The 25,852-nt window shown below is 41.5% G+C and overlaps 1 protein-coding gene across 1 annotated transcript in view; it reads right to left on the bottom strand.

The window, feature by feature from the left end:
• LOC117502203 (CUB and sushi domain-containing protein 3-like) overlaps positions 1–25,852 on the bottom strand; it is a 1,088,443-nt gene that overhangs the window by 331,970 nt on the left and 730,621 nt on the right. Inside the window, 1 exon segment of the mRNA XM_034161241.1 lies at positions 4,304–4,381. Coding sequence (XP_034017132.1) covers positions 4,304–4,381 — 78 coding nt within the window.

The following is a 25,852-nucleotide window of genomic DNA, read 5'->3' as shown; positions in this document are numbered from 1 at the left end:
CAGGCATCATGTTTGGAGAAAACCAGGCACCATCCCTACAGTGAAGCATGCTGGTGGCAGAACCATGCTGTGGGATAGCTTTCAGCGGCAGGAACTGGGAGACTAGTCAGGATTGAGGGAAAGAAGAATGCAGCAATGTACAGACATCCTGGATGAAAACCTGCTCCAGAGCGCTCTGGCCTGGGGAAGGTTCATCTTTCAGCAGGACAATGACCCTAAGCACACAGCCAAGATATCAAACGAATGGCTTCAGGACAACTCTGTGAATGTCCTTGAGTGGCTCAGCCAAAGACCACACCTGAATCCGACTGAATATCTCTGGAGAGATCTGAAAATGGCTGTGCACAGATGCTCCCCAGCCAATCTGATGGAGTTTGAGAGGTGCTGCAAAGAGGAATAGGCAAAAATGCTGAAAGATAAGTGTGCAAGCTTGTGGCATCATATTCAAGAAGACTTGAGGCTGTAATTGCCCTCAAAGGTGCAACAACAAAGTACTGAGCAAAGGGTATGAAGACTTATGTACATCTGATTTCTTAGTTTTTTTATTTTTAATAAATTTGGACAAAAAATTTAAGGAAAAAAATGTACTTAATCCATTTTGGAATAAGGCTGTAACATAAAATGTGGAAAAAGTGAAGTGCTGTGAATACTTTCTGGATGCACCGTATGTCTTGGACTTCATTTATATCATTCACTCAGGAATACAAACGGTATGGTACAGTGTGGCAAATCTGTCTGGAATGGACAGTTCTCAAAAACTGACCATTCAAAACGGAGACTAGTGAGGGAAGCCACCAAGACATAATGACAACTTTTCATGGGTGAAAATCTCTCTCTGTTCCACTTCACCATGGCACTGTGACTGTTGGTGCAAAACACAATCACAGCCACAAAAAAAGCCTGTACCTCCTACCGAGTCGTCATTGGTGGCTTCCAACAGCATTCTCCAACTCTCTACGGTGATAGAGTGCTGCTTGCACCAGACAGATTTACCATACAGAACTATAATGTTTGTAGTTATATGGACCTGACTGTATACTATGCTATTTATTTATTTATTTTTCTGCACATTTTCAGTGTGTACATATGCATATTAAAAGCTTTATGTGAATACAAAACACACATTTGAGCATGAAGTAGCTCTGTGATTTGTGTGTGTGCAAATGTTTGGGTTTACATATTTTTTTAATCAAATGTACATCTTTTGAATGGCAATATACAGTTAAAAGCACATTAACGCATTCACTGCAATACATTAAAATATTGTATTAATGTGTTTAACAGACAGAGACACAAAAACAGGGAATGCAGCTGCAAAATAAAGGGAAATGAGAAAAACAAAATGTGACATTGCTCACAATGACTCAAAATGTGGTGGCAAAGTACAAAGCGAAACCAGGAAAAGATTTATTGCACTTTTTCTCAGCATTCAAACGACATCATTGTTTGAAAAAACTTAATTGACGCAGCAGCTTTTATAATCCTGAATATCAAATGACAGTCTGGGTGTCCATTTTGTACAAATTTGTGCTTAATTACACATTTTCCGAAATTTGTGCAGGAAATTTGATGATTTGAGAAATGATGACGAAGGCTGTTCTCTTTAGGTAAGTTTTGTTGTTTTTACCTCTGCTGACTTTGTTTATTTGATTGTCACCAAAATTATTAAAAAACTAGAAACTTTCAGGATGCATAGGACAGGAGCCACAGGTAAAAAAACAAACAAAAAAAATTAAATTTGAGAGCAGATCCAGAACAAGCAACACTGACCATAGTAGCCACCAGGACCCTGCTATCAGCAACAAGACTTCATAAATCACATGCAAACAGAAAGTCGACTTTGCATGTGCCAGAATCATCAGACATGTCCCACAGTGCCAGCATTGTTAATGAAACACTATATGAAAGAAACCTGGCAAATCGTTGTGCTAGAGATGCCAACATGGCCCAACAACAGTAAAATAACTGGCCTTACATGCATCTACCAGAATCCAACATATTAAAGCTTAACATGCAGTTGTTTCTATGCGTCATTGGTGGAAATTTTGTGGATGAACTCACTCACTGATTGACTAACTTCATTATGCCCATGTGTGATCTGCGAATCACAGATAAAATCTTTTTCCTCTTTCATCAACATTAAGTGAACCTATGTTTAAAAAACCCAAACAAAAAAAGACAAGGGTCATAGTATTTATGAAATATGAAGAATAAAATATTCTTTATAATAATCACTGCCAAAATAATTGGCTACAATCTCTTGAATCCATTAGTCCTTCCTTCGAGGAATTATTGGGGAAAAATACTCAGAAACATGTTCCAAGGTACTTCTAAATTTATATATTTTAATCCAGTTGCACTTCATAATTGGTAAATGTCATTGTGCGACAGCACTTATTTCCTTGTATGTGTTCAAATATTTGTATAACTGGCTTGGCACTACCTTGGCATTAACTGCAACGTCATGATGCTGACATTACATCGAATGTTAGCATGAGCTGAGTGCCTCCATTTTGAGCAACTGGATTTATTAAAAAAAAAAAAAAAAAAAACATACTTGTGGTGACTGAGGACCTAAATGAAGACTGCACTTTAAAGCATTGATTTACGAGGGATTCAGTGGTTTACATAATTTGAAATCATGATGGCGTCAGACAACGTGATGCTATTGGGCTGACGTTAGTATCCAGTGACTTCACATTTCCATAAATGCACTGTAATTTTCGCACCACAATTTTTGTCAAAAAATAGGTGTGCAACAGTTTCTGGTAAAGATGAGAGCAATGGCAGGCACAGAAGGTGCCCCCCCCAAATAAATAAATAAATAAAACCAGTCTGAAAAGAAGGAAAGTGGTTCATACAGGTAGTTTTTGTGCAGTGATTCATCTGGGAAGAAAAAGGCAAGACATCATACTACAGATTCTCACACAAAACCACAAAGATTACAACAATTCTCGGAACAAGCCGTAAAAACTGTTCCTCATGGACAGACTTGTGCAGTGAAGGTGTCATGATATTTCGTAATGCGAAGCCACTGGACGAAAACTCACTAGCATCAGATAACAGGATGCTAATGGGCATCACATAACTCAATGCTAACAGGCCGACGTGTGCATGAAAATCCACTAGTGTCACATAATGCAATGGCATCACACAATGTCATGCTAATGGGCTAATGCTAGCATGACCTAAGTGCCTCTATTGTGAGCAATTAGACTGATACTGTGCTTTTTCAAAAGCACACTTATAGTTACACTTTTGCTTATAAAAACTTACTGGTCATCTTCAGGTAATTTTACATGTTGACTGAAGAAATTGCAATCTAATTATGTGTGGTGTTTATTTTTGACAGATTTGGACCTTATGAGGAATTATGGTGTAGATGGGTCCCTGGAATTGACCACTTTATCCTGCAATCTGAGTGTGGACATCTTTCAGAATATTATAATTTAATATTTATTTATTTACTTATTTATTTTGTATTTACAATTTAATTTATTATTGTTATTATTAGGAATGTTTGATTTGGCATATTTTTCTTTGAGTAGTTGAAGTACACTGTGAACTCCTGTTTTCTGAAAATAACTGGGATCACACTCTTCTCAAATCAGCCTCAAGTCATCATACTCAAGCATCAAAATTTGAAATCAGACTTAGTGGGAAAAAACACTGCAATTTGCCATTTTAGTCGCTCACAATTTTCCACCAAACGTAATGGAAAAGGGATGTGATCATGTCATTATAGGTAAATAAAAGAAAAAAAAAAAAGGTCATCAGAAACATAGCCTCCTGTGTAACAGAGAACGATGAGAAAAGACAGAAGAGGAGGCAAGAGGAGGCGGGTGGTGAACAATATCACAACAGCCGCTTCACATTCCCAGAACATTTCCAAAGTAAAGGCACAAACAAGCTGTAGCTAATCTTATCCGAGCGAACCATGAGGAAACATGCAAGAAGTGAGACACCATGTCAAAATCACACAGACAAAAACATCAACAAAAAGTCACAGCAGTCGTGCAGAAATGAAAATTACACTCTTATAAAGGCTGTGCCACTTTCAGTGTGTTTGAGTGTCCAAATCATCATGTCAGCTGCATTGTGTTTCCACATTTATGTTTGTGTGTGTGTGTATGTGTGCAAACTTAAAAGTGTGTCCACAATATGCACATGCAGACAAAACTCGCCAAAAGCAACATAGCCTTTTTAAGAGACAAAATTATTCAAGGCCAAAGCAAAAACAAAGCAGGTCCAAGCCATCACATGTTAGTTCATTAGCCACAGTGACATTAAGATGTAAACTCACATATTGAAAACTTGTTTCCGGAGTCTTTGCCAGGGAATAATTTAACGCCCCGTGATTTAAAATCTACTGATCGCTTCACTGCAGAGGAGAACACAATAGAGAAAAGAGAAGTAGAAGAAAAAATAAATAAAATTTCAAAACAGATAGGATAAAATGAGAAAAAAAAAAACAGATCGCGCAGAGGAATTTGAAGAATTAAAAAATGGCATTTTCTTCTTCCTCACAAAGCTGAGAGAGAGAGAAAGCACAGCATAGAATGTTTCAAAAGGCAAAGTAAAGTTTAAAATTACAGAAACAGACAGCAAGAAGAAGAAAGAGGAAAGGAAGTAATAATAAAAATGATGTCAGTCGCAGTAATATTCAGTTTTTTGTTTTGTTTTTTTGTGGTTTTGAAGCTCAGTCTTTGTGGTTAAAATGTATACATCAAATGTCAAGGTGTTTTGCTGGAGGCCCCACAATAATTTGCTCAAAAGAAAATTGCAGCTTTAATGAAAATGACAACAATGCAGCTCTGAAAATTAAAATCAAATAAATTAAAGCATTCAGATAATGGTATGTCAGAAAATAAACGTCGGCTTTAATCAGAGGAAATGAAGGATACTGATGGCATGTCTGCATCAGATGTGTTTAGAACAACATTTTCTTACGGAGTTGCTATTTTCAGCAGGTGTGTGCCTACACAGGCCCTACTGTAGCCTTTAAATATGAAATTCCTCATTTGACATGGATGCACATTCTGGAACAATGTTCCAAAACAGGTTTTGAGATGTTCCTGAACAGCATTTTGAATCTGTCACCACAAATTTGTGGCACAGACGAAAAGCTTTGGTATCATTCCCAGATGCACGTCTCAACCATTCTTGAGTTATCCTTTTTCTTTCCCATTCTGTTGCATATTCTGTCCTTTATTCATCTACATACCAGGAATCATGTCCATCTTTGCAGTTGCTATCTTAACTTGCCAGCTGATACGCAACTGAAGTTGTGCATCAGTGGGCAAAGCACACCAGAGGACATGCAACATGCCCAATGTTCAACAGGTGGCTGATAAACTACACAATTTTCCATCATCCATAGAGCATTCAAGAACCTTCCAGCAGGTGGCAGACACATCTACAGAATATTACATTGACAAAACAGACACCATTTCAGTTGATCTGGTGCATCAAATTAACCACTAACTTGTCACTTCATATTTATTGTGTGGTCTTCCAATTTGGTGAGTTATAACATGAAAGCATTAATTCTCAACACAAGCTGACTGGGACAGACTAACTCCCTCATCTACATTGTTGCCTTACAAACCCTATGCTGTTTCCAGGGAAAGGAATAATAGCATATCAGTAAACGTGCATTAAACCTTCCTGCACCACAACTCTGCTATTTTGTGCTAAATACAAGTGTGTGTGTAAGCTTAATGTTACTGCATATGTGTGTACAGAAAAAACAAGGAACTTTGTCATGAACATGGTCATGGATTCTGGTTTTACTGTGAAGAACGTCATGAATCCATTCTGCCTGAGACTGGCAGAGCAAATGTGAATTCCACGTACACTTAAACAAACAAAAAAAAAAATCCTATAGAAATGTCCTCATTATTCTGTGTGCTCTCAACAACTCACGTACCTGCTCTGAGATGCCTCTAAAGAAGGCTGCAAAAATGTCAAAAAACCTTCACAGCAGTCCACCCACATGCAGAATCAAGTTTATTATTTCTGACGATGCAGTCATACCTGTTCAAAATGAGGAGGCACTTGCCGGATGTGTGATACACTATCTCTGTCTCTTATGAACATCATCTTTCTCTGGGATTCTTTTATAATACTTCCAAGTCAAAACTCACCCACGCACCAAAATGTTTTTCAGGATTCTCAAACAATATGATTTTATATTTTAAATGTAGTTCCAGAGATTGTGTAACAAAAGAAATCAGTTTTCTATTTGCATGCATTGCAGACAAGAGCGATGTTTTTTGGGGAAATAATGGTTCTGTTCCATATGGCACTGGGTAGTCGAGATTTGTCAACACAAACTACAAATTTTAGCAAAAGCTCAAAATAAGCTCATTTTGGAGCCAATGGCAACATTAATTATATGTTCAAATCGCTGTCTTCAGAATAAAGTTATATCCTGATTGTCAGAAATTAAAAAGATGCATCTACAGGCTCATTAAATTTGACAGTCAAGGAAAGCAAAGTCTTGCAATCAGTTTTGAAACAATTTCATCCTCATTAGGAAGCCAAATCAAGGAATCTGGGCTAAAAAAAAAGAAGTAAGTCAAATTTGCTTTTGCTTGAGCAAATCCATTCACTCTATCAAGCCCCTGTTAATATGCATCATAAAAGCTGTCCTGGGTGAATATGCATCAAAGTTAAATATGCCCATATTAATATCTCGCCTACGAGCAACATTTCTTACGGAAAACGACAGATGGAATGGCAGCTGCAATAAGTAAAGTGTATTTAAATATTGCATATTGAACAAAATTACATTTAACTAGCAGCAGAATAAACACAGAACTAAAGTTCAAGTAAGAGATCATACATAAGCATCGGTGCCTGAGGGCCTAAGCAGGAGCCACCTCTTTTCAATATCAGCACATATACACAAAGGAATACTTTGTTTCCCCCAAGAAAACTAAGTTAGAGACACGAACAATGCCCAGAATGGAGAGTCCAAATTTACCTTAGTTGTTTCAACAGTGTCTTTTCTCATTACTGGAATGTTCACAAAGTACAAACCAATATTAAATACTACAGCAGTAGCAATAAAGTGAGTAAGTTTACTCCTCTGATTTAATGCATTCTGTGCAGAAAATGTCTGTCTCAGTGACTGATGAGCACAGCTGCCATTAATCTATCATCAATGTTGCAAACATTATGGAGTAGACACATGCCTGTGGCAAGACAAAGCTATTTTTTCAGTTGATCTCATTTAAGTTCACCAGATCCAAAAGTGTTCAGGGTTGTGACAGCTGATCCTTTACAAACCTGTATTGGGGTACATGGAGAAACAGCACAACCCCTGGTCTTCCAAAGAGGTCTCCCATCTAAGTACTAACGAGGACCCACTCTGCTTAGCTTGTGAGAGCTGACAAAATCAGGCTCACACACAGTACACTGGCTGTGTATAATGCAGCAGAGATTGTCACTCGCGCATTGGACTGATAAGTCATTTGCACAGGTTCAGATAAAAACAAAAGACAAAAATTTCCTGTTTATTTGAATTGTCAATTGTGTTGGTAGCATGGTCCAAGCAGAGAGTCAGCCCTTTGTGTCTGGTCTGCTTGAGGTTTCTTCCTCAAATCATCAAAGGAAGTTTTTCCTTACCACTGTCCCCTGTTTCCTTGCTCTAGGGGTTGGTAAGGTTAGACTTTACTTGTGTGAAGTACCTTGAGGCAACTTTGTTGTGACTTGGCACAATATAAATGAAATAAATTGAAATTGAATTGGAAACGCAAAAGGCAAACTGGACGATACACCATTGTCTCCTGCAGACATATGGATGCCAGGAAATATACGAGGTCTGTTAGAAAACTATCCGACCTTTTTATTTTTTGCAAAAACCATATGGATTTGAATCACGTGTGATTGCATCAGCCAAGCTTGAACCTTCGTGCGCATGCGTGAATTTTTTCACACCTGTCGGTTGCGTCATTCGCCTGTGAGCAGGCTTTGTGTGAGCAGTGGTCAACCCCCCTTGTCAGATTTTTATTGCGAGTAAAATGTCTGAACGATTTGGAGCTTTGCTGCATCAAATTTTTCCAGAAACTGTGAGAGACAGCCAGGTGGACACCATTCGGAAAATTCAGATGGCTTTCAGGGACGATTTTATGGGGATCACACAGATTAAGGAGTGTTACAGCCGGTTTAAAGACCGCCCACAGCGGCTGAGAGCGCGCCGCGCTCTGAGCGGCGATCGACAGGCTGAAACGACCAGATCATTTCCAAAGTGAAGGCTGTGTTGATCCGGGACGTGGTCTGACTGTTGTGAAAGTGTAGTGACACGGACCCACAACAGGGGGCGTAAATGAACGCCCCCTGTTGTGAATGTTGTGAATCGCACAACAAAATACAGACAATAACAGAGGATGAGGATGGTCAATCATACACAAGGTGATGTGTGGGCAGGCTCGAAGATAGAAGACATCTGGCCAGAGAAGAGCCGGATCCCACACAGTTTCCACCGCCAACGGATCTGAAGAACACCGGAGCCGCCAAGTCCTGCGCCCCAGGTGGCCACTGTCTTCAGCAGTCAGACCCGGTACTGCTGGCAGAAACAGAAACAGTTAATGGTGGGTGTGTGAATACACACCCAGCAATCTTTCAGTGCTTAATTCGTCCAGGAAGGAAAACCTCCACCTCCAGACACAGAATCACCCGTGCAGCTCCTGTCAGTCACTTCCCTGGAAGGAGTGAGAGGCGAAGACGTCGCGCTCACACTATCCGCCAATCCAGCTTCAGACTGTAGCCACAGGAAAACGGCTGCACACAGAACAATATTTAGTCACAGAAAATCACCGCAGAGAAGGTTACCTGAGTGGTAGCTGATTTCTCGGCGGGGAGATGGAGTTGCAGTCCGGCTTTTATGGAGGATGTGGTTGATGAGTGACAGCTGGTGTTGATGATGTGTGACAGCTGTCACTCCCAGTAGGTCCGACGCCCTCTCGTGCTTGGAGCCCGCACTCCAAGCAGGGCGCCATCTGGTGGTGGCGGGCCAGCAGTACCTCCTCTTCAGCGGCCCACACAACACTGACTACCACAGAAATGGCAGAAGACGTGGACATCAGCACTTTTTCGGCACATTCCACTGTTACAGGAGTTTTTGTCATGGAAAGAGGAGCGGAGGAATGCGCCACAGAGCCGCGAATGGCGCGGGACAAAAGCACCTCCGTGTTGGTCTCACAGGACGGCTTTCAGATGGCTTTCAGACGGCTTTTGGTGGCTTTTCAGTCGTGTAACTATCCGAGAAATTGTGGATGAACTGGACATGCCAGAACATGTCCTGTGAGGCTTCATTACGGCGTTGTTTTGCGCCATGTGGCTCTGTCCCGAAGCGCGAATTCCTCCGCACGTCTGTCTCAATGTGCTGAAAAAGTGCTGATGTCCACGTCTTCTGCAATTTCTCTGGTAGTCAGACGATGTCCCGGATCAACGTTCGGCGTTCAGTTTGGAAATGAATGGCACATTCCACTGTTACAGGAGGACGGAGCCGCATGGCGCAAAGCAACACCGTGATGAAGCCTCACAGGACATGTTCTGGCATGTCCAGCTCATCCACAATTTCTCGGATAGTCACATGACTGAAAAACCCACCGAAAGCCATCTGAAAGCCATATAAAAGCCGTCCTGTGAGACCAACACGGAGGTGCTTTTGTCCCGCACCATTCGCAGCTCTGTGGCGCATTCCTCCGCTCCTCTTTCCATGACAAAAACTCCTGTAACAGTGGAATGTGCCGAAAAGTGCTGATGTCCACGTCTTCTGCCATTTCTGTGGTAGTCAGACGATGTCCCGGATCAACACAGCCTTCACTTTGGAAATGATCTGGTCGTTTCAGCCTGTCGATCGCCACTCGGAGCGCGGCGCGCTCTCAGCCGCTGTGGGCGGTCTTTAAACCGGAAGTAACACTCCTTAATCTGTGTGATCCCCATAAAATCGACCCTGAAAGCCATCTGAATTTTCCGAATGGTGTCCACCTGGCTGTCTCTCACAGTTTCTGGAAAAATTTGATGCAGCAAAGCTCCAAATCGTTCAGACATTTTACTCGCAATAAAAATCCGACGAGGGGGGTTGACCACTGCTCACACAAAGCCTGCTCACAGGTGAATGACGCAACCAATAGGTGTGAAAAAACTCACGCATGCGCACGAAGGTTCAAGCTTGGCTGATGCAATCACATGTGATTCAAATCCATATGGTTTTTGCAAAAAATAAAAAGGCAAAAAAAAGGTATATATATCAGGGTTCTAGCTAGTACAAACTTGCATTACAACCCGTTACGCTATAATTTTGGACTGTTACGATTTTCAATACAACATCTGTAATCAACCGTTTCTGCAGTGCGACTCCAGTTTGAAGCGTGAATCGAAGCAATGCTACTTGCTACAATGCTAAAGCAAGCAATGCCATTGAATCGAAGCAATGCTTCGATTCAATGGCTCGTGGCTCTTTGATTCGCTGCTCTTCAGAAGCGGTAAGTCCGCTTCTTAACCCCTCTGAAAGCCATTAAAATATCATGAGTCACTTTTGTGTGGATTAAAGTCACTAACTGGGACTCTTGTTGCAGTCGAGAAACAAGAATTGTCCTCTGTTCCGTGCTTCAAACGCTGCGCGGCTCTTCTGCTGAGAGTCCGCTCGGAATTAATAACTTCAATGAATCGCCGCTTTAAATAAAATGACACCTCTTACAAACATTGCAATACAGACAATAAAGTACAATCGACTAAAACGTTTTTTCCTCCCAAAATGAGACGTGCTGCATTCTTTATAAACCTGACCTGCAGCGCAGCTGCAAGAGCTCAGCTCATAGATATGGAAAAACATTCATGGCAATAATTATGTCTGAAAGGAAATGCTTTTGACAAAAACTAACAGATTTTATTTCTGTTTATGTCCAGAGATCAAGGATCCACAATGTAGAGTTTATTATGTCCAGAGTTTAAGGATCTAGTAACCAATTTCATATTTATTTACTTTAAGACTCAATAAAATGTTGTTCAATTTCAATTTAATCAGCTTATAAAGCGTCAAATTACAACAAAAGCCGTCTCAAGGTGCCTCACACAGAACAGTTCAACATAAAAAAATTTAAATAATAAATAAAAATTTAAATACCTAATTAAAAACAGAAGTAAAATAATTAAACATAAAATAAAAACTACTCATAAGAAAGAGAATAAAAATAGGTTTTAAGTCTTGACTTAAAAATGTCCACGGACATTTAGTGGCTAAGGGCCATGTAGTGGCTAACCCAGAATGAGATTGCCTACTCAAGAAACTTCCCCAGCCTTCTGGACATGATGAAGGGACTTGGGGTGTCGTACCTGGCTTTTCCCCTTTGGGTACCCATAGAATGGTCAATTTTTAGCTTGACTTTTCAAAAGCTTCCCCCCTTCCACACCATCCCCCCCTCAGTCACTTCGCTCCTCCGACATTACCACTATGCTAAAATTTTATCCTAGCTAGAACCCTGTATTTTATATATATATATATATATATATATATATACATATACAAGGTCTATTAGATAATAAACCGACCCTTTTATTTTTTTTTAACTATATGGATTTGAATGACGTGCGATTACACCAATCATGCTTGAACCCTCGTGCGCATGCGTGAGTTTTTTCACGCGTGTCGGTGATGTCATTTCCCTGTGGGCAGGCCTTGAGTGAGATGTGGTCCCGCCCTCTCGGCTGAATTCCTTTGTTTCACACGCTGCTCGAGACGGTGCGCGTTGTTTTATCAACATTTCTTCTGGACCTGTGAGGAATATCCGAGTGGACACTATTCGAGAAATTAAGATGGTTTTCGGTGAAAAGTTTAACGGCTGATGAGAGATTATGGGGTGTTTGTCGGTGTAAGGACTTCCCACAGAGCAGGACGTCGTGCAGCGCTTCCAGGCGCCGTCGTCGGCCTGTTTCGACCTGAAAACATCCTAATTTAAGGCTTAATTCACCCAGGATGTCGTGAGAGAACAGAGAAGATTCAGAAGAGGCCAGCATGAGGACTTTATGCGGACATTCCACTGTTTAAGGACATTTTTTAATGAAAGACGTGCGCGCAAATTCGCCGAGTCATTTCCGTGACGACTCGGCAAATCTGTGTGCGCCGCGACAGGAAAAACACCTCCGTGTTGAAAACCATTTGTAAAATTCAGGCGGCTTTTGATGGCTTTCAACAAGTGAGTAACTGAGAAATTGTTTAACAGCTTGGGCATGTTCCAACTTGCCCATTAAGGTTTCCAACGGAGGCGTTTTTCCTGCCGCGACCCCCCGCGGTCGGGTCCGGCCCGACATGCGACTCTGCCCGCACGTTCTTTCATTACAAAATGTCCGTTAACAATGGAATGTCCGAATAAACTCCTCATGCCGACTTCTTCTGAAAGTTCTCTGTTCTCTGACAACTTCCTGGATCAACAGAGCCTGAAATGTGGACGTTTTAAACTTGAAATGGCGAGACGCTGCCGCCTCGAAGCGCAGATCGCCGTCAGGTGCCGTGGGCCGTCCTTACGGCGACACTACCAGACCAAAATCTCTCATCAGCCGTTAAAATTTTTACCGAAAACCAGCTGAATTTATCGAATGATGTCCACTCAGTTGTGCCTTACAGTTTTGAAAAAAATTTGATCAAACAAAGCAGCAGTCTCTGAAAAAACTCTCGCATGCCCACGAGGGTTCAAACATGTCTGATGTAATCACACGTGATTCAAATCCATATGGTTTTTGAAAAAAATAATAAGGTCGGATACTTTTCTAATAGACCTTGTGTGTATATATATATATCATTTTTATCTGACAGAACAAAGAGAATAATTACAATTACAAAACACAATAGCAGTTGATCTGCTTGTTTTAACATCAACAACTACATTAAACTGGTGGGATCCTTCTGCTAAAAACCCTTTTGATACACCAACAGCACAGTCCTGAGACAACAAACTATTCCAGGTAAAATCCAAGCTCTCAAAATAATATAAAAATGATAAAGGGGAAGTTCATAGATTTATGAGCTCAAATAATCCCCAGGGGCCGACAGTGTCTCTGTACTCTGTTTGACTAATGGGTCGTAATCCGTGGCTGACAAGGAAAAGGACTTTGGGATTTATTTACACAAAATGTACATGTATCCTCCACACACTAAATGCTCTCTTTTTCTTGACTGTAATTATACAGTGCAATTAGCATTTCAAGATGTGTGCACTTGATCACAAGTAGATTTTCAACATTACGGGAGCCGTATCAAAGGCACCATGCAGACTACAATAACCAATATATCAACCTCGCCGAGAGGCGTCTGGCTCAGTGCTCGAGTTGAATAATGGTTCTGTACCAGTGGCTGACTGGTGTTTCTATTGTACTGACTGACTTATTGTGTTGTCGTAGCACTGGCTGAGTGATAATGCCGTCATTTGTTCATTAAGAGCCAATCACGGCCCTGCAGACACTGAAATTCATGAATACGTAATGAAGAGAAATGATAGAGAGATGCGATTGGCTGTTTGTGCTGCAGGGAAGGAGACTGATTTTTCATACCTGACTCACACACAGGCCACAGACAAACATCCAGCCTTATGTACTTACACCGCTGCGGGGAATTAGCTTGCCACAAACACAAATAAATACATATACTGTACATCCTTTAAGCCATCCACATATCCATCACTTATCCAGAGCCGGGTGGTGGTATTGGCCGGTTAAGTGAGGCAGCTCAGGCATGAATCTCCTGAGCTACAGTACGTTTTCTTGTGCCTCCTTGAGGAACACAAGATGTTTGCAGAAGCAGAAGATGGGGGGTTGGAGGTGATGTACTCCAAAGTTCAGCTGATTTGAGGTTTAGTTCAAGGACACATCAATCAAACCCACTGTCTCCTCTGTAAATGAAGAACCTGCTCTATAGACTAAACAACAGTATTTGCCTCACCTCGCTTGTTGCACCATATTTCCAGCTTGATCACATTTAAACATTTCCAAAATCCTAGGTAGGCCTTACTTTCAACCTCAAAGATATGCTCTCGTATTAAAAATAGAAACACAAATGAGTGGGTCATTGCATGACTTTGATTTATGGGGTTTTTTATGCTGTCTGTGTGAAAACTGTTACCACAAGAATAACTGGTCAGTGGCAGCAAAGCTTTCACGATGATGTAAGTTTGTGATCTTTCACCAAATGCTGGATTGTTGCCCACAAAAAGAGAAGGTGAGAAAGGTCTGCAATAAAGTCAATAATGTTATTTAGGATTCTGGGCAAACCTGCTGTTATCTTGGCTGAGTGGACTCTGCTATTTAAAAAGCAGAAAATGGAGTTGCTTGCACTGTGTGATATTACAGAGAACAGATACCAGAAACTCTAACATGATGGGATATATGGTGCATCCAGCAAGCATTCACAGTGCTTCACTTCCTCCACATTTTATTATGTTACAGCCATATTTCAAAGTGGATTGAATTCATTTTGTCCTCGAAATTTTAAATACAATACCTCATAATGACAATATGAAAAAGAAAAAAATAACAAGAAGTCACATGTACATAAGTATTCACAGCCTTTGCCAAGAAGCTCAAAATTGAGCTCAGGTGCATCCTGTTTCCACTGATCATCTCAAGATGTTTCTGTTTAACAGGAGTCCACCTGTGGTAAATTCAGTTGATTGGTTTGGAAAGGCACACACCTGTCTACATATAAGGTCCCACAGTAGACAGTCAGAGCACAAACCAAGCATGAAGTCAAAGGAACTGTCTGTAGACCTCCAAGACAGGATGGTCTGGAGGCACAAATTTGGGGAAGGGTACAGAAACAGTAGAACTGGAAGACGTTCGGATCCACCAGGACTCTTCCTAGAGGTGGCCACCTATCTAAACTGAGTGATCGGTGGAGAAGGGCCTTAGTCAGGGAGGTAACCAAGAACCCAGTGATCACTCTGTCAGAGCTCCAGCATTCCTCTGTGGAGAGATGAGAACCATCCAGAAGGACAACCATCTCTGCAGCAATCCACCAATCAGGCCTGTATTGTAGAGTGGCCAGATGGAGGCCACTCCTTAGTAAAAGGCACATGGCAGCCTAGCTGGAGTTTGCCAAAAGGCACCTGAAGGACTCTCAGACCATGAGAATCAAAATTTTCTGGTCTGATGAGACAAAGATTGAACTTTTTGGCATGAATGCCAGATGTTATGTTTGGAGAAAACCAGTCACCATCACTACAGTGAAGCATGGTGGTGGCAGCATCATGCTGTGGAGATGTTTTTTTCAGCAGCAGGAACTGGGAGACTAGTCAGGATTGAGGGAAAGATGAATGCAGCAATGTACAGAGACATCCTGGATGAAAACCTGCTCCAGAGAGCTCTGGCCTGGGGAAGGCTCATCTTTCTGCAGGACAATGACCCTAAGCACACAGCCAAGATATCAAACGAGTGGCTTCAGGAGAACTCTGTGAATGTCCTTGAGTGGGTCAGCCAAAGACCAGGCCTGAATTGCGGTGTTTTTTTGTGGTGTGTGGTTTTTAGTTTTTTCTCCACAGCAGTGGCGCGATGTGGTGCCACACGTTCCAGCTGCTCACACTGTGTTCGTGCACACTCGTGCACAAAACCGTTGCTGCTGAATCGTGCACATCTATCTGACCATGCGTCCCTCCTGACAGCAAGTGGAATGTTTTGCAGTTCCTCATTTTGTTTTGTTTTTTGGTGGATTTTCTTCCAGTTTCTGTTTCTTTCGCCCAATGTCGTGTTATGATTGAAGGGGCCCTTAAAGGGGAACATTACACAGTGAGAAATACAATACTTTCCTATAAAAACATACCAAAGAGCTGATATTCCACACTTTTTACACTCGTCCTGCAAGTATATACCTTTATCGGATATTTGAACTTCGCGCTCTCCCGAGCGCCCACGGGCCACCATCTTTGTAGAATATCCGGGTACTTCCCACTTGGAGCTGATGTCATTGACGAAAGACTGTACATATGTGCCAATGTCCACTGTTGGAATTACAATTTTGTACATGGCCCATGTCAAACAAGTGTTACTTCCATCCATTAATTGAAGTCTCTGTTGCTGTGCTGCAAAACACAGGGCATGACGCGGGTGTTTGTGGCCAATTAATGAGTGAAGCTTGAATTCAAGGTCTGTTTTCGCACCACGTTCGCGCCAGGAGCCAAGTTTCTGTCTCAACATCTTTGCCATCCCAGACTTGAATCCAGTCATCCATGCTCCTGGCTGGAATGGATTCCGGATCTACCGGAGGAGACTCATTTATAGCGGCTGCAGTGGCGCCCCCTCCCCACTTTCTTCAATCTGCTTATTCCTGTTTGTGGCATCCCATCCGTTGTGTTCACAGCTGGACGCCATTCTTTGTTCCATCGGCTGCCACGTGCTATGCACTAGACGCTGCGTATATAAAATAATTATTTTGTGGCAGATTAATCTTTTTTCTGCAAAGTGGCCATTGAAAACGGCTCTAATCACTTCCTGAATCACAGAGGAGGCTGCAGTCAGAGCTGTTCGCGCATGCGCTGCAGAAAGCATTTTGAGCCATCCAAAAAGGTAATTATTTGTCTTGTTTACATCGTCATGGCTTGATAAAACAGTTGCATGTTCTTTCCATCTGGTCTGCAGCTGTTAAAGGATTTATTTTTATGTTTATAACAGATTTAACTTCTTGTTATAATCCTTCAGACGAGCTTCACTCTGATGCGATCCGCGGACGTCACCACTCACTTTGTTTACTGCTTGTTTACTCCATTTGACGAGTTGCACGTCGTGTGCCTTAAACAAGAGCGACGACCCTCTGCCCCGTGACCTTTTCCACTTCCTTATTTGGTCACGCCACCTCATGTTCAGTCTTTCATCAATGGCGTCAGCCCCGAGCGGGAAGTACCCGGATATTCTACAAAGATGGCGGCCTGTGGGCGCCCGGAAGAGCATGAAGTTCAAATGTCCGATAAAGGTATGTACTTGCTGGACTAGTGTAAAAAGTGTGGAATATCAGCTCTTTGGTATGTTTCTTATAGGAAAGTATTGCATTTCTCACTGTGTAATGTTCCCCTTTAAACATGCTGACACACTGCTAGTGAGCTAGCAAATAATGAAGGGATTAATGCCAATTAGTTCTGTTGACATGTCAGTACTGAAAAGTATCTCAGACTCATGTTTAATCGCACCAATTCAGGTTAGTCTAAATATGGTTTGATCGATCACGATACCTGAGTTCAGATTACGATATTCCTTGTATGCGGGCAAAAGCACTGTGTCAATGGGCCTCAGGATTTGAGGTGGACTTAAAAAAGTTGGCTTTGTGCTCTCAATTGTCAAGTTTTCAGGAAATCCTTGACATTCTGACTTTGCAGCATTGCTAAGTTCTTTTTACCCTCATTTTGCTGCCTTTTCCACCCCTCTCTATCATGTTAAAGTTCATTAATAAGAGCCAGACATTATTTCTCAGTGTTCAGACAAAAAAAAAAAAAGGTACAGTAAATGGAACTTCTGGCAGCCATTCAGTGGATTAGAGAGCTGGCTGACCGCCAGATGGAATGGCTGACCACCACACTGTGCGACTACACACTCAAGGCTTTTACCTGACACTGTTAACTGAGCTACTTACAGTAAGTGCAACAGTGGTAAAATCCTGATTGATCGCTGAATTGACTAGATGTCTTTGTGAATGACAATTACAGTGTAGACGTTTAACTGGGATCCAGCATGTGACAGTGTGCAATGCAATTTTTTTCAGCACATACTGGCTAACGGAAAACATGCTTATATATGGAAACATACAGCTCTTGACATGTTGAATGCAACAGTGCCATAGCTAAAAGAATACGTTGACTCCAAAGACAATTTAATTAAAATGTGTGTGTGCATGTGTGGGTGCGTGCGTGCGTGTGTGACATGGATTACATAAAGGTCCGTTTTCATCATGAGTGCAGACCGGTGACATTTTCTACAATGAGTCAGTACTTGGCAGTGGATTCAGAGGGTGTGCTTTCTGACTGATGTGTGGGTACAATGTGAGGATAAACCAAATGTCAAATGGAGTTCATGCCAGAATTGTGCAGCCAGTTTAGAATTGAAAGAAATAATAAATGAACAGTTATTCAATAAGATCAATTCACAGAGCTGTCTTATTGAAAATGTGTTAAAATAATACCCGCAGAGACAGATAAATTGTTCTTACTCTTACCTACCAAAGCCATGGTAGCATGTGCTGGCGCCATACATTGCTGCATTCTTCACACCACAGAACCTGTGGGTCCTTGATGGCACCCAACCAGGCAGACAACTGGTCCATCCCCACCCCTGGAAAGTAACCATCGATCTGCCACAGCCAGGTGAAATGTGGGCATTCCCGTGTTCCATCTGCTGGGGTGCTCAGCACTGAGACACCTGGGTGTTGGACCATGCCCAGAGAAATATCACATGGCCAAAACCAAGTTATACTCCTGATGCGAGTCTCCCAAAGTAACCATTTATATGACACATAGTCATTCCAGTGGTACCCAAGGATCCTCACATCCTCACAAGAGACACAGTACCAAAGACATCTCATCTTCACCTTAGATTACTGATTAGTGTCCATGTTTCACAACCATACAACCAGACAGGAACCACCAGGACCCTAACAATTCGGACCTTCAATCTCCTGCAAAGGCATTAGCATCATCAAACACCTCTGTTCTGTCATCTCATGACTCCATACGCTGTTCGAAGGTGTCTTCCGATTTCAAAGGTGAGAACCCAAAGATACAAATATCAATGTCAAGATAAGTGAATGTCCACCACATGCAGACACAGTTTTGATGGCCGAGTCCAGGACGTCACTGAAAGCCCGGATGCTTGTCTTGATTCAGAAAGAATCACAAACTCAAACACTCAGATTCATCACTCGGCTTTGCAAGTGCTGCAATCAAGGTATCTATTGATTCTGCAAAGATCACAAAATCATCTGAGAAGTCAAGATCAGTCAATGTTTTCTCACTAAGAAGGGCACATAACCTGCTGGTTTCCAGAACCCTTCCAAAGATCGAGTCCACACAGTGCCAGATTTTGTTAAAAGAAATATATTTTAAAATTTGAACATTTCCCAGTAACAACAGGTGAATGCTTTTCCACTGCATGGAAATATTCTGAAGCAACTTGTTCCCACACTTTCGTAGCAAAGTGGTGATTAGACCCGCCTTCTTGCACATGCCTGTACCACAGCATTCCCCTTTAATTCATGGACTACCAATAGAATTTAAGAAAGGTTTGAGTATTGTTTGATTGCAAAACATCAGCTTGCACAGTTGAAGAGCATTTAAGAGTTTGCAAGCAGAATATGATGCTTCACATCTGAGATTTTAAAATCTCATCAGTTCCACACTGAGATACCATTTCTAGAAATACAGATGAATACATAAACAATGCTCATGATAATGTACAGTACATAATGACATTTAGGTTCTTATGGGCTTATCACCATTGCTGTAGTCACAGTCAGCTCTTTAGCACTTATTTCTGAAATGTAACTCAAATTTTCATTGTGGCTCATTAAATCACTCAGATCGTGATACGAAACAGTATTTAACTTTTATGATTTAACCGCTGAACTGTCGTTAGCGGTGCAGTCACCTAAAGTACTGTGGCTTACCAATGGCTGCATCCAGATGACTGAATATGTGACTCATTGGTTGACTACATGTCCACAGCTTTTGGCTTGAACCTTTTCATGTTCTTTTTTATTATGAAAATAACATGAGTTAACCCTGAGAATAACAAAAGTTGACATATTAAAGAGGAAGTTCACTGTGAGATTGAGTCCTCCTACATTATTCTTGTAGTTGCCAACAAATAAAAAAGGATTTTTACAACATGAGTCACCAGACACAGTCAACTGTGACACAGTGTTTGCTCAAAGAAACTTTGGACATCACTGAGAGACTCACTACAAGGTTTTCCTTTCATTCCAGCTCCTCTTCAAATAATGTTCAGTCACAAACACAGTGCTCGAAGCATCAGACTACAATCATTCATCCATTACTGAAACCTGGACTGCAGAAGTTCAGCCTTGTGCCAAAAATAGGGCAAACTCATTGTTAGACTGAACAAAATTACAATGTAACACACTGATGTGATCTTTACAAAAGGATATTCTTTCATATTTACAATAACTTCTTAAAGTTCAATGTAGATCTAGATCTGAAAGTAAACATTACTGGTCTGCAATACACAGGCAGGACCTACAGTGAGGTATGCTAAAGGACATGACTGAGATTTGTGAGATGTTTAGAGAAATAGCCTCATTATAATCTTACCAATACATTATCAAACACAATTGACAACAAGCACCAATGCTTTGCCAATATATTCTTCTTCTTTAAAATTTCAATAAGTATCACCTAGCTGGGATATATAGACGAGTACTTTCAGGAGGTTGGAGTGGACCAATTGTCTGCTTCAGTAGATGTCAGCCAGAACCGAGGGTGGTTCTTCCCGTCCTCTGTCTTTCTGTTACTCCTCCTCCTCCCGAACGAGGAGTTGTACAGTCTGTTTTCAGTCTGTTGGTCCTGCACTTGGGAAGGAGCAATCTGTGGCCTGATAAGCTGCGTTTACACATAACGACGGCAAGTCACGAATGCCACGAAGTATACATTCTTGGCTGCTGATCACGAATGTGATGATTCGGGTCAGAGGCGTTAGGTGTCCTCAGGAACTGCGGCAACCCGTTACCATGCATTCCAATTAATGGCACGTGTTGCTGGAGAATTATCAGGAACCATTACGCACGGTCAAGAATAATGTTCCGCGTTGTTGCGTGCTGTTGCGCGTAACAGTGCATCGTTAAGTTCTGTCACGTTGTGAATGAGGTGAATTGTGTCCACACACACACCCATATTCATCCATCAGCTGCTGAACAATTCTGATCGCTCCAGTTTGCCCCTCAAAATCCACAGCAGAACTTTGTGACTGCATGCTTAGTAGGCTCTGTGCAATGGAATGGCACACAGAGGAAGAGGAGACTGAGAGAGCCAGATGTGTGGTTTCATGCGGCTCTCGTCTCGTGCGTTTTTCCAAACGTCACACATGCAGCAGGTGGAACACCTGCAAGAGTGCACTGAGGAGCACTGGAACAAGACTTTTAGCCGATTTGGCATCACTGTCCTTCTTCAGCATACTGCAGGAATGAAACTGAATACAGTGCAGCAGAGTTTAATTGTGCACACGTCAGAGAAGAATGCTGTCACGCTCTATAAGGATCACCGCTAATCAAGACGGATCAACACGCTCAGCTGTGACCTATGATCTGCCTCTGAATGTCACTGTTCAGGCAAGTTTTGGCCATTCTGAGGTGACGTCAGTCAGGGTGAAAATCAAACCACCACATGTCTTCCAAATTAAAGTAGACCTGCACTGAAATAAATGCAGTCAGATCTTTGGACCAAAAAATGACTTACATTTACACATAAGATCCTTCTGAATGTAGTAAAGTAAATCTGGAAGCCCAGATCTGTCATTCAACGGAGAAATCTTCATTTAAAAATGACAAATTTACAGCTAACATTTAACCCTCCGCAAAACTGTCCCTCTCATCATGGATGCTGCCAAGACGTCATGGAGAAGACCCTCTCTCCCAGCATGCATTGTGCGCCAACTGTAATTTGTGGATTTACGTCAGTTTGCATCTGCACCTTTTTCTTGTCTTATACGGAAGGATCTACTTTTTAAAAATTTCATATTGTCTTGCGGCACATTTAGTGAGTACACATTTCTTTTATTTGTGCTTGAAAATTATTTTGGGGGACTTTTTCATATGCCCGTTTGATTGAGTGGTGTCGCAATGAAAATCTATTGTCTTTCGCCTCCGGTACCATCGTGGGATATGGAGGCGAGACCCGCAGAGAATCCCAGTCATTAAAAATATATAAACCTCTCTCAGCGTCCATGGAGCTCTGGGGCTCCGATTGCCGAGACGTGCAGTGCTGTGGATTTTGCACAGAAGTCTGTCCTTGCAGCAACAGGTGTACCGGCCGCTTCGCATTAAAACAGCGAGCGTAATCTCAGGACTTGTGCCAAGTGTGCTGCAGCTCCATTCAGTAGACAGAGAGGTGATGCCGGTGTTGTGCGCTGAATCTGGCACAACACCGGCTGCAAAGCAGACACGGGCGGTGTGAGTGGCCTGCGTCGGCGGTTAACGAGCTTGTTAATGAGCCCGCAGACTTAATAAGCGCAGCAGAGGCAGAGAGCGGGAGAGGAAGAACGGCGCCCGCTGTCGATGTCGTTGCTGATCTGAGCACACAGATCTGTATCTCACATTCATTGCAGCTTACTTTTGGATGTTGAAACCAGGACGTGTATAAGTAACATTACTAACAGATAAAATCAATTTCAATGCGGGATCGGACTGAAGGCAGGAGCGCATCGTCTTGTCCCTGACGTCATGGAAATGATACGGCTGTACAAACTGTTTTCACAGAGGGCTAAATTTTAGCTGCAAATTTTTAAACAAAGATTTCTCCGCTGAATTACAAATTTGGGCTTACAGATTTACTTTACTGCATTCACAAGGGTCTTATAAATACATATCAGCTATTTCTTTCTGAAATCTGACCACATTTATTTCAATGCAGGTCTACTTTAATGTAAAATCAATATTTTTCACAACACGGAGTGTTCAATGCAATCTTTATGGGTTCTGGGTGTGCGCAGCATGTTTCACACACACACACACACACACACACACACACACACACACACACACACACACACACACACACACACACACACACACACACACACACACACACATCTATACAGCGTCTCTCGATCTGAAAATCACTAAGGGCCCTGTTGCTATCCAGTTGCTCCCAGTGTGAATAAGTGGGTTCATTTATTGTTTTGCTTGTGAACATTCCTGGATGCAGCTTTCCACCTGTAACTTATATAGGTAGAGGGGAAATCTTTCTGTTGTATGCTGCCATCTCGTGGAGGTATTACTGTAGGAGTTATACAGCTAACGACAAATTGATACAATTGTCTTGCTTAATGCATTTACTGAATGGGTCACGTTAACTATTATCAGAAAAATTGCCCCTCCAGAGAAATTTTTCAGGAGCCGCCACTGGTATTTAGTGTCAATCAAGAATGTTGACACAGCTGAATAATTTCTGATCTTAAATTAAACATGGTAATGGGCACTTGTGACTACATTCAGCGTTGGGATAAAACAAAAGGAGCTACAGAAAAATGTATGACATATTTACCATGCAATGTACCCTCTGCTCTTTAGGCTATTAATATATATCCTAAATGCAGATATAATGGGCTTTTGGTCATGACTATAAACAGGAAATCTGCATTAAGCAGAATAAAATGTAAATCAGGTCAAGAATAATGAGTTCTTCCTAAACACAGCATGTCCTACGGTGAGACATTTGGAACAAAATGGTTAATTCTCTTTAATTAGGTCTGAAAACATTTAGCCTATGGCATGATTTAAAGCATTGCCATTGTGAATCATTTTGAAACATCAATTAGGCACTGAAATGGACAATTAACTCAGTAAATTTTGCTTAGCAGTTCAGAGGAGCTGCAGGCTTTTCATTACTAAATATACTAATACACACCAGGGTTTTTTCCCCAGCTAACAGCACAGTCATCCATGCACACATATACAGTGTTGCACCCAACGTAAACAGCCATTTACAACAGCAGGATGTTAAGAACTTTAATATACAGTATTTAGATGAACTCACAGAAAATGACAAGGCTCTCTAAAGCCATGGTTAGAATAAATGGTGCACACAGTTCAATATGAGGTAGAAAGTCTTTTAAAGTGGCACACACTCTGCTGTGATATTATCTGAAACAGCAGGTGACAGATTCCTGGTGCAACACTATTTACAAAGTGGACTAAAGTCAGAGGATTTCTGATGAGGTACTTAATCTGTACCAATGCATCAGCACACACTACTGGATAGCAGCCACCAATGCTCCCTGGGGTGAAGCATGAAAGTTACATTTTTTATTTTTCCATTTGGGTTTACAATTATTTCATTTTATGGTAGATCTCATTTCATTTTTATTATGTATACAAGCAGAGTGTGTGTGTGCCTCCTGAACCCAATTATTAAGGCGCATCTGAATCACATCTCCCTATAAATTTTGTTCAACTGCAGACATGGTTTTTGATGGTCTGCATCACTTTGTGTCTTGTTATGATAACATTCCACCAGCATTGTGCCTGACTACACGTGTGTGTGCAATTTTACTCCCCCTTTCCACAACATGGGAGATGAGTGCAAAAATGACAATGACACTTGGAATGTCTTTTGCACTATGCTGGGTGTTGGAAGATATGGCCTGTTGTGTTTTAACAGTCATTCCTTCACAGTGAGTCTGAAAATAATTCCACTCATGCTATCCTTTCTATGCCAACATAAGTAATATGAAATGTAAAAACAGACACAAATTGAAAACTGTGATGGTTCTGCTACATAGACAAATCACAAACTGCACAAGATGTGCAACCACATGATGTACCATTGTGGAGGTCTAATGCATCAAAGCACCATAAATGTGTCATTAGTGCTTGACTTTGTGTACTCGTAGCATAGAAGAAGCTTGACCCTGCTTTTTTCTCTGTTGATCTGTTTGTTTTTCAGTATCATCTCTGAAACCACTCTGCTTTATTACATCTACTCTCTTTTCCTCTGCTGTTCTGCCTCTGGTGTTCCTGCCTCTCTACAAAGTTGGATATAAGCCATTAGGCAATTATTATTAATTCAGAGCTTCATATTTTAGGCCGGAACATAAGGAGGAGGTTTTTATGAGCGGTTGACCGACAAACAGAGAATCTGTCCAGCATTTAAAGCCAAATGTCTCCCTCTGCGGCCTCGTAGCGCCATGTTACAAACTGAACTAACCCTGCCAAAGTAGATTTGTTCATTTTGCCTCTCAAAGAGAGAAACAAAAGGATTTCCTTACACTGTGCTTGTCACTAAACTAAACTAACCATCCCTGAGGACAATGCTATTATAAAAAGCCATAAAAAAAGACACCATCATTAACTTTTTATAATGAAGCCTACCCGAAAAACATGAAAGTGTTCGCAGAGTCGTACATTTAAACGATCATATGTGCAAATTATCTCATTTTGTTTGTAGCGGGTTTGCATTTGGAAGAGTGAAAGTACATTAAATAACAGCTACAACATTAGTGTATCGAGATTATTTCCTTACTTATACTCGGCAGCATTCCAAAGTGAATTGAAACAAATCATTTACTCACCATGAGTTTGAACTCAGTGGCAAAAGATGTATGAAATTCATGAACTGCAGTTAGTTTGTTCAGAGACGGACTGCAGTTTCCATCAATTAAATTAAATTTATACACTGCCAGATCACACAGTAAGTCACATCACGTATTAGGCCATGGAAAACGCCATTAAATTTTGGAGTTGATCTGGATCCGGATCTGCTGCTGTGAAAAGCTGCTGTGTTCCTGTGTGCATAAAACTGTCACATCATGTATTTTATTATTTTTCATTTATTTTTTCTTCACAGCAGCCGCACGATGTGTAAACACATCGTGCGGCTGCTGGCAGTGTGTTCCTGTGTGCACGAACCATCGCACTGGCATCGTGCACGATTGCCCGTCGGCTCGATGTTTCATGGTTCGATCATACGAGCTGTTTCGCCGTGAGTCGCCCCAAGTTGTACTTTATTTGCACTATGTGTGAAGGGGCTCTAAACCATGTCCTTAATTTTTGCACTTTGTGTACTACTTCTTTAAGAAAATAATCATCAGTGCTCAATTTGATCCTTGTGCAAATGTTTCATATCTACGATTACTTTTTCAGTTT

This window comes from Thalassophryne amazonica, chromosome 20, assembly GCF_902500255.1.
Source record: "Thalassophryne amazonica chromosome 20, fThaAma1.1, whole genome shotgun sequence".
NCBI classification, from domain to species: Eukaryota; Metazoa; Chordata; class Actinopteri; order Batrachoidiformes; family Batrachoididae; genus Thalassophryne; species Thalassophryne amazonica.
This window is presented reverse-complemented; position numbering and strand designations above follow the sequence as displayed.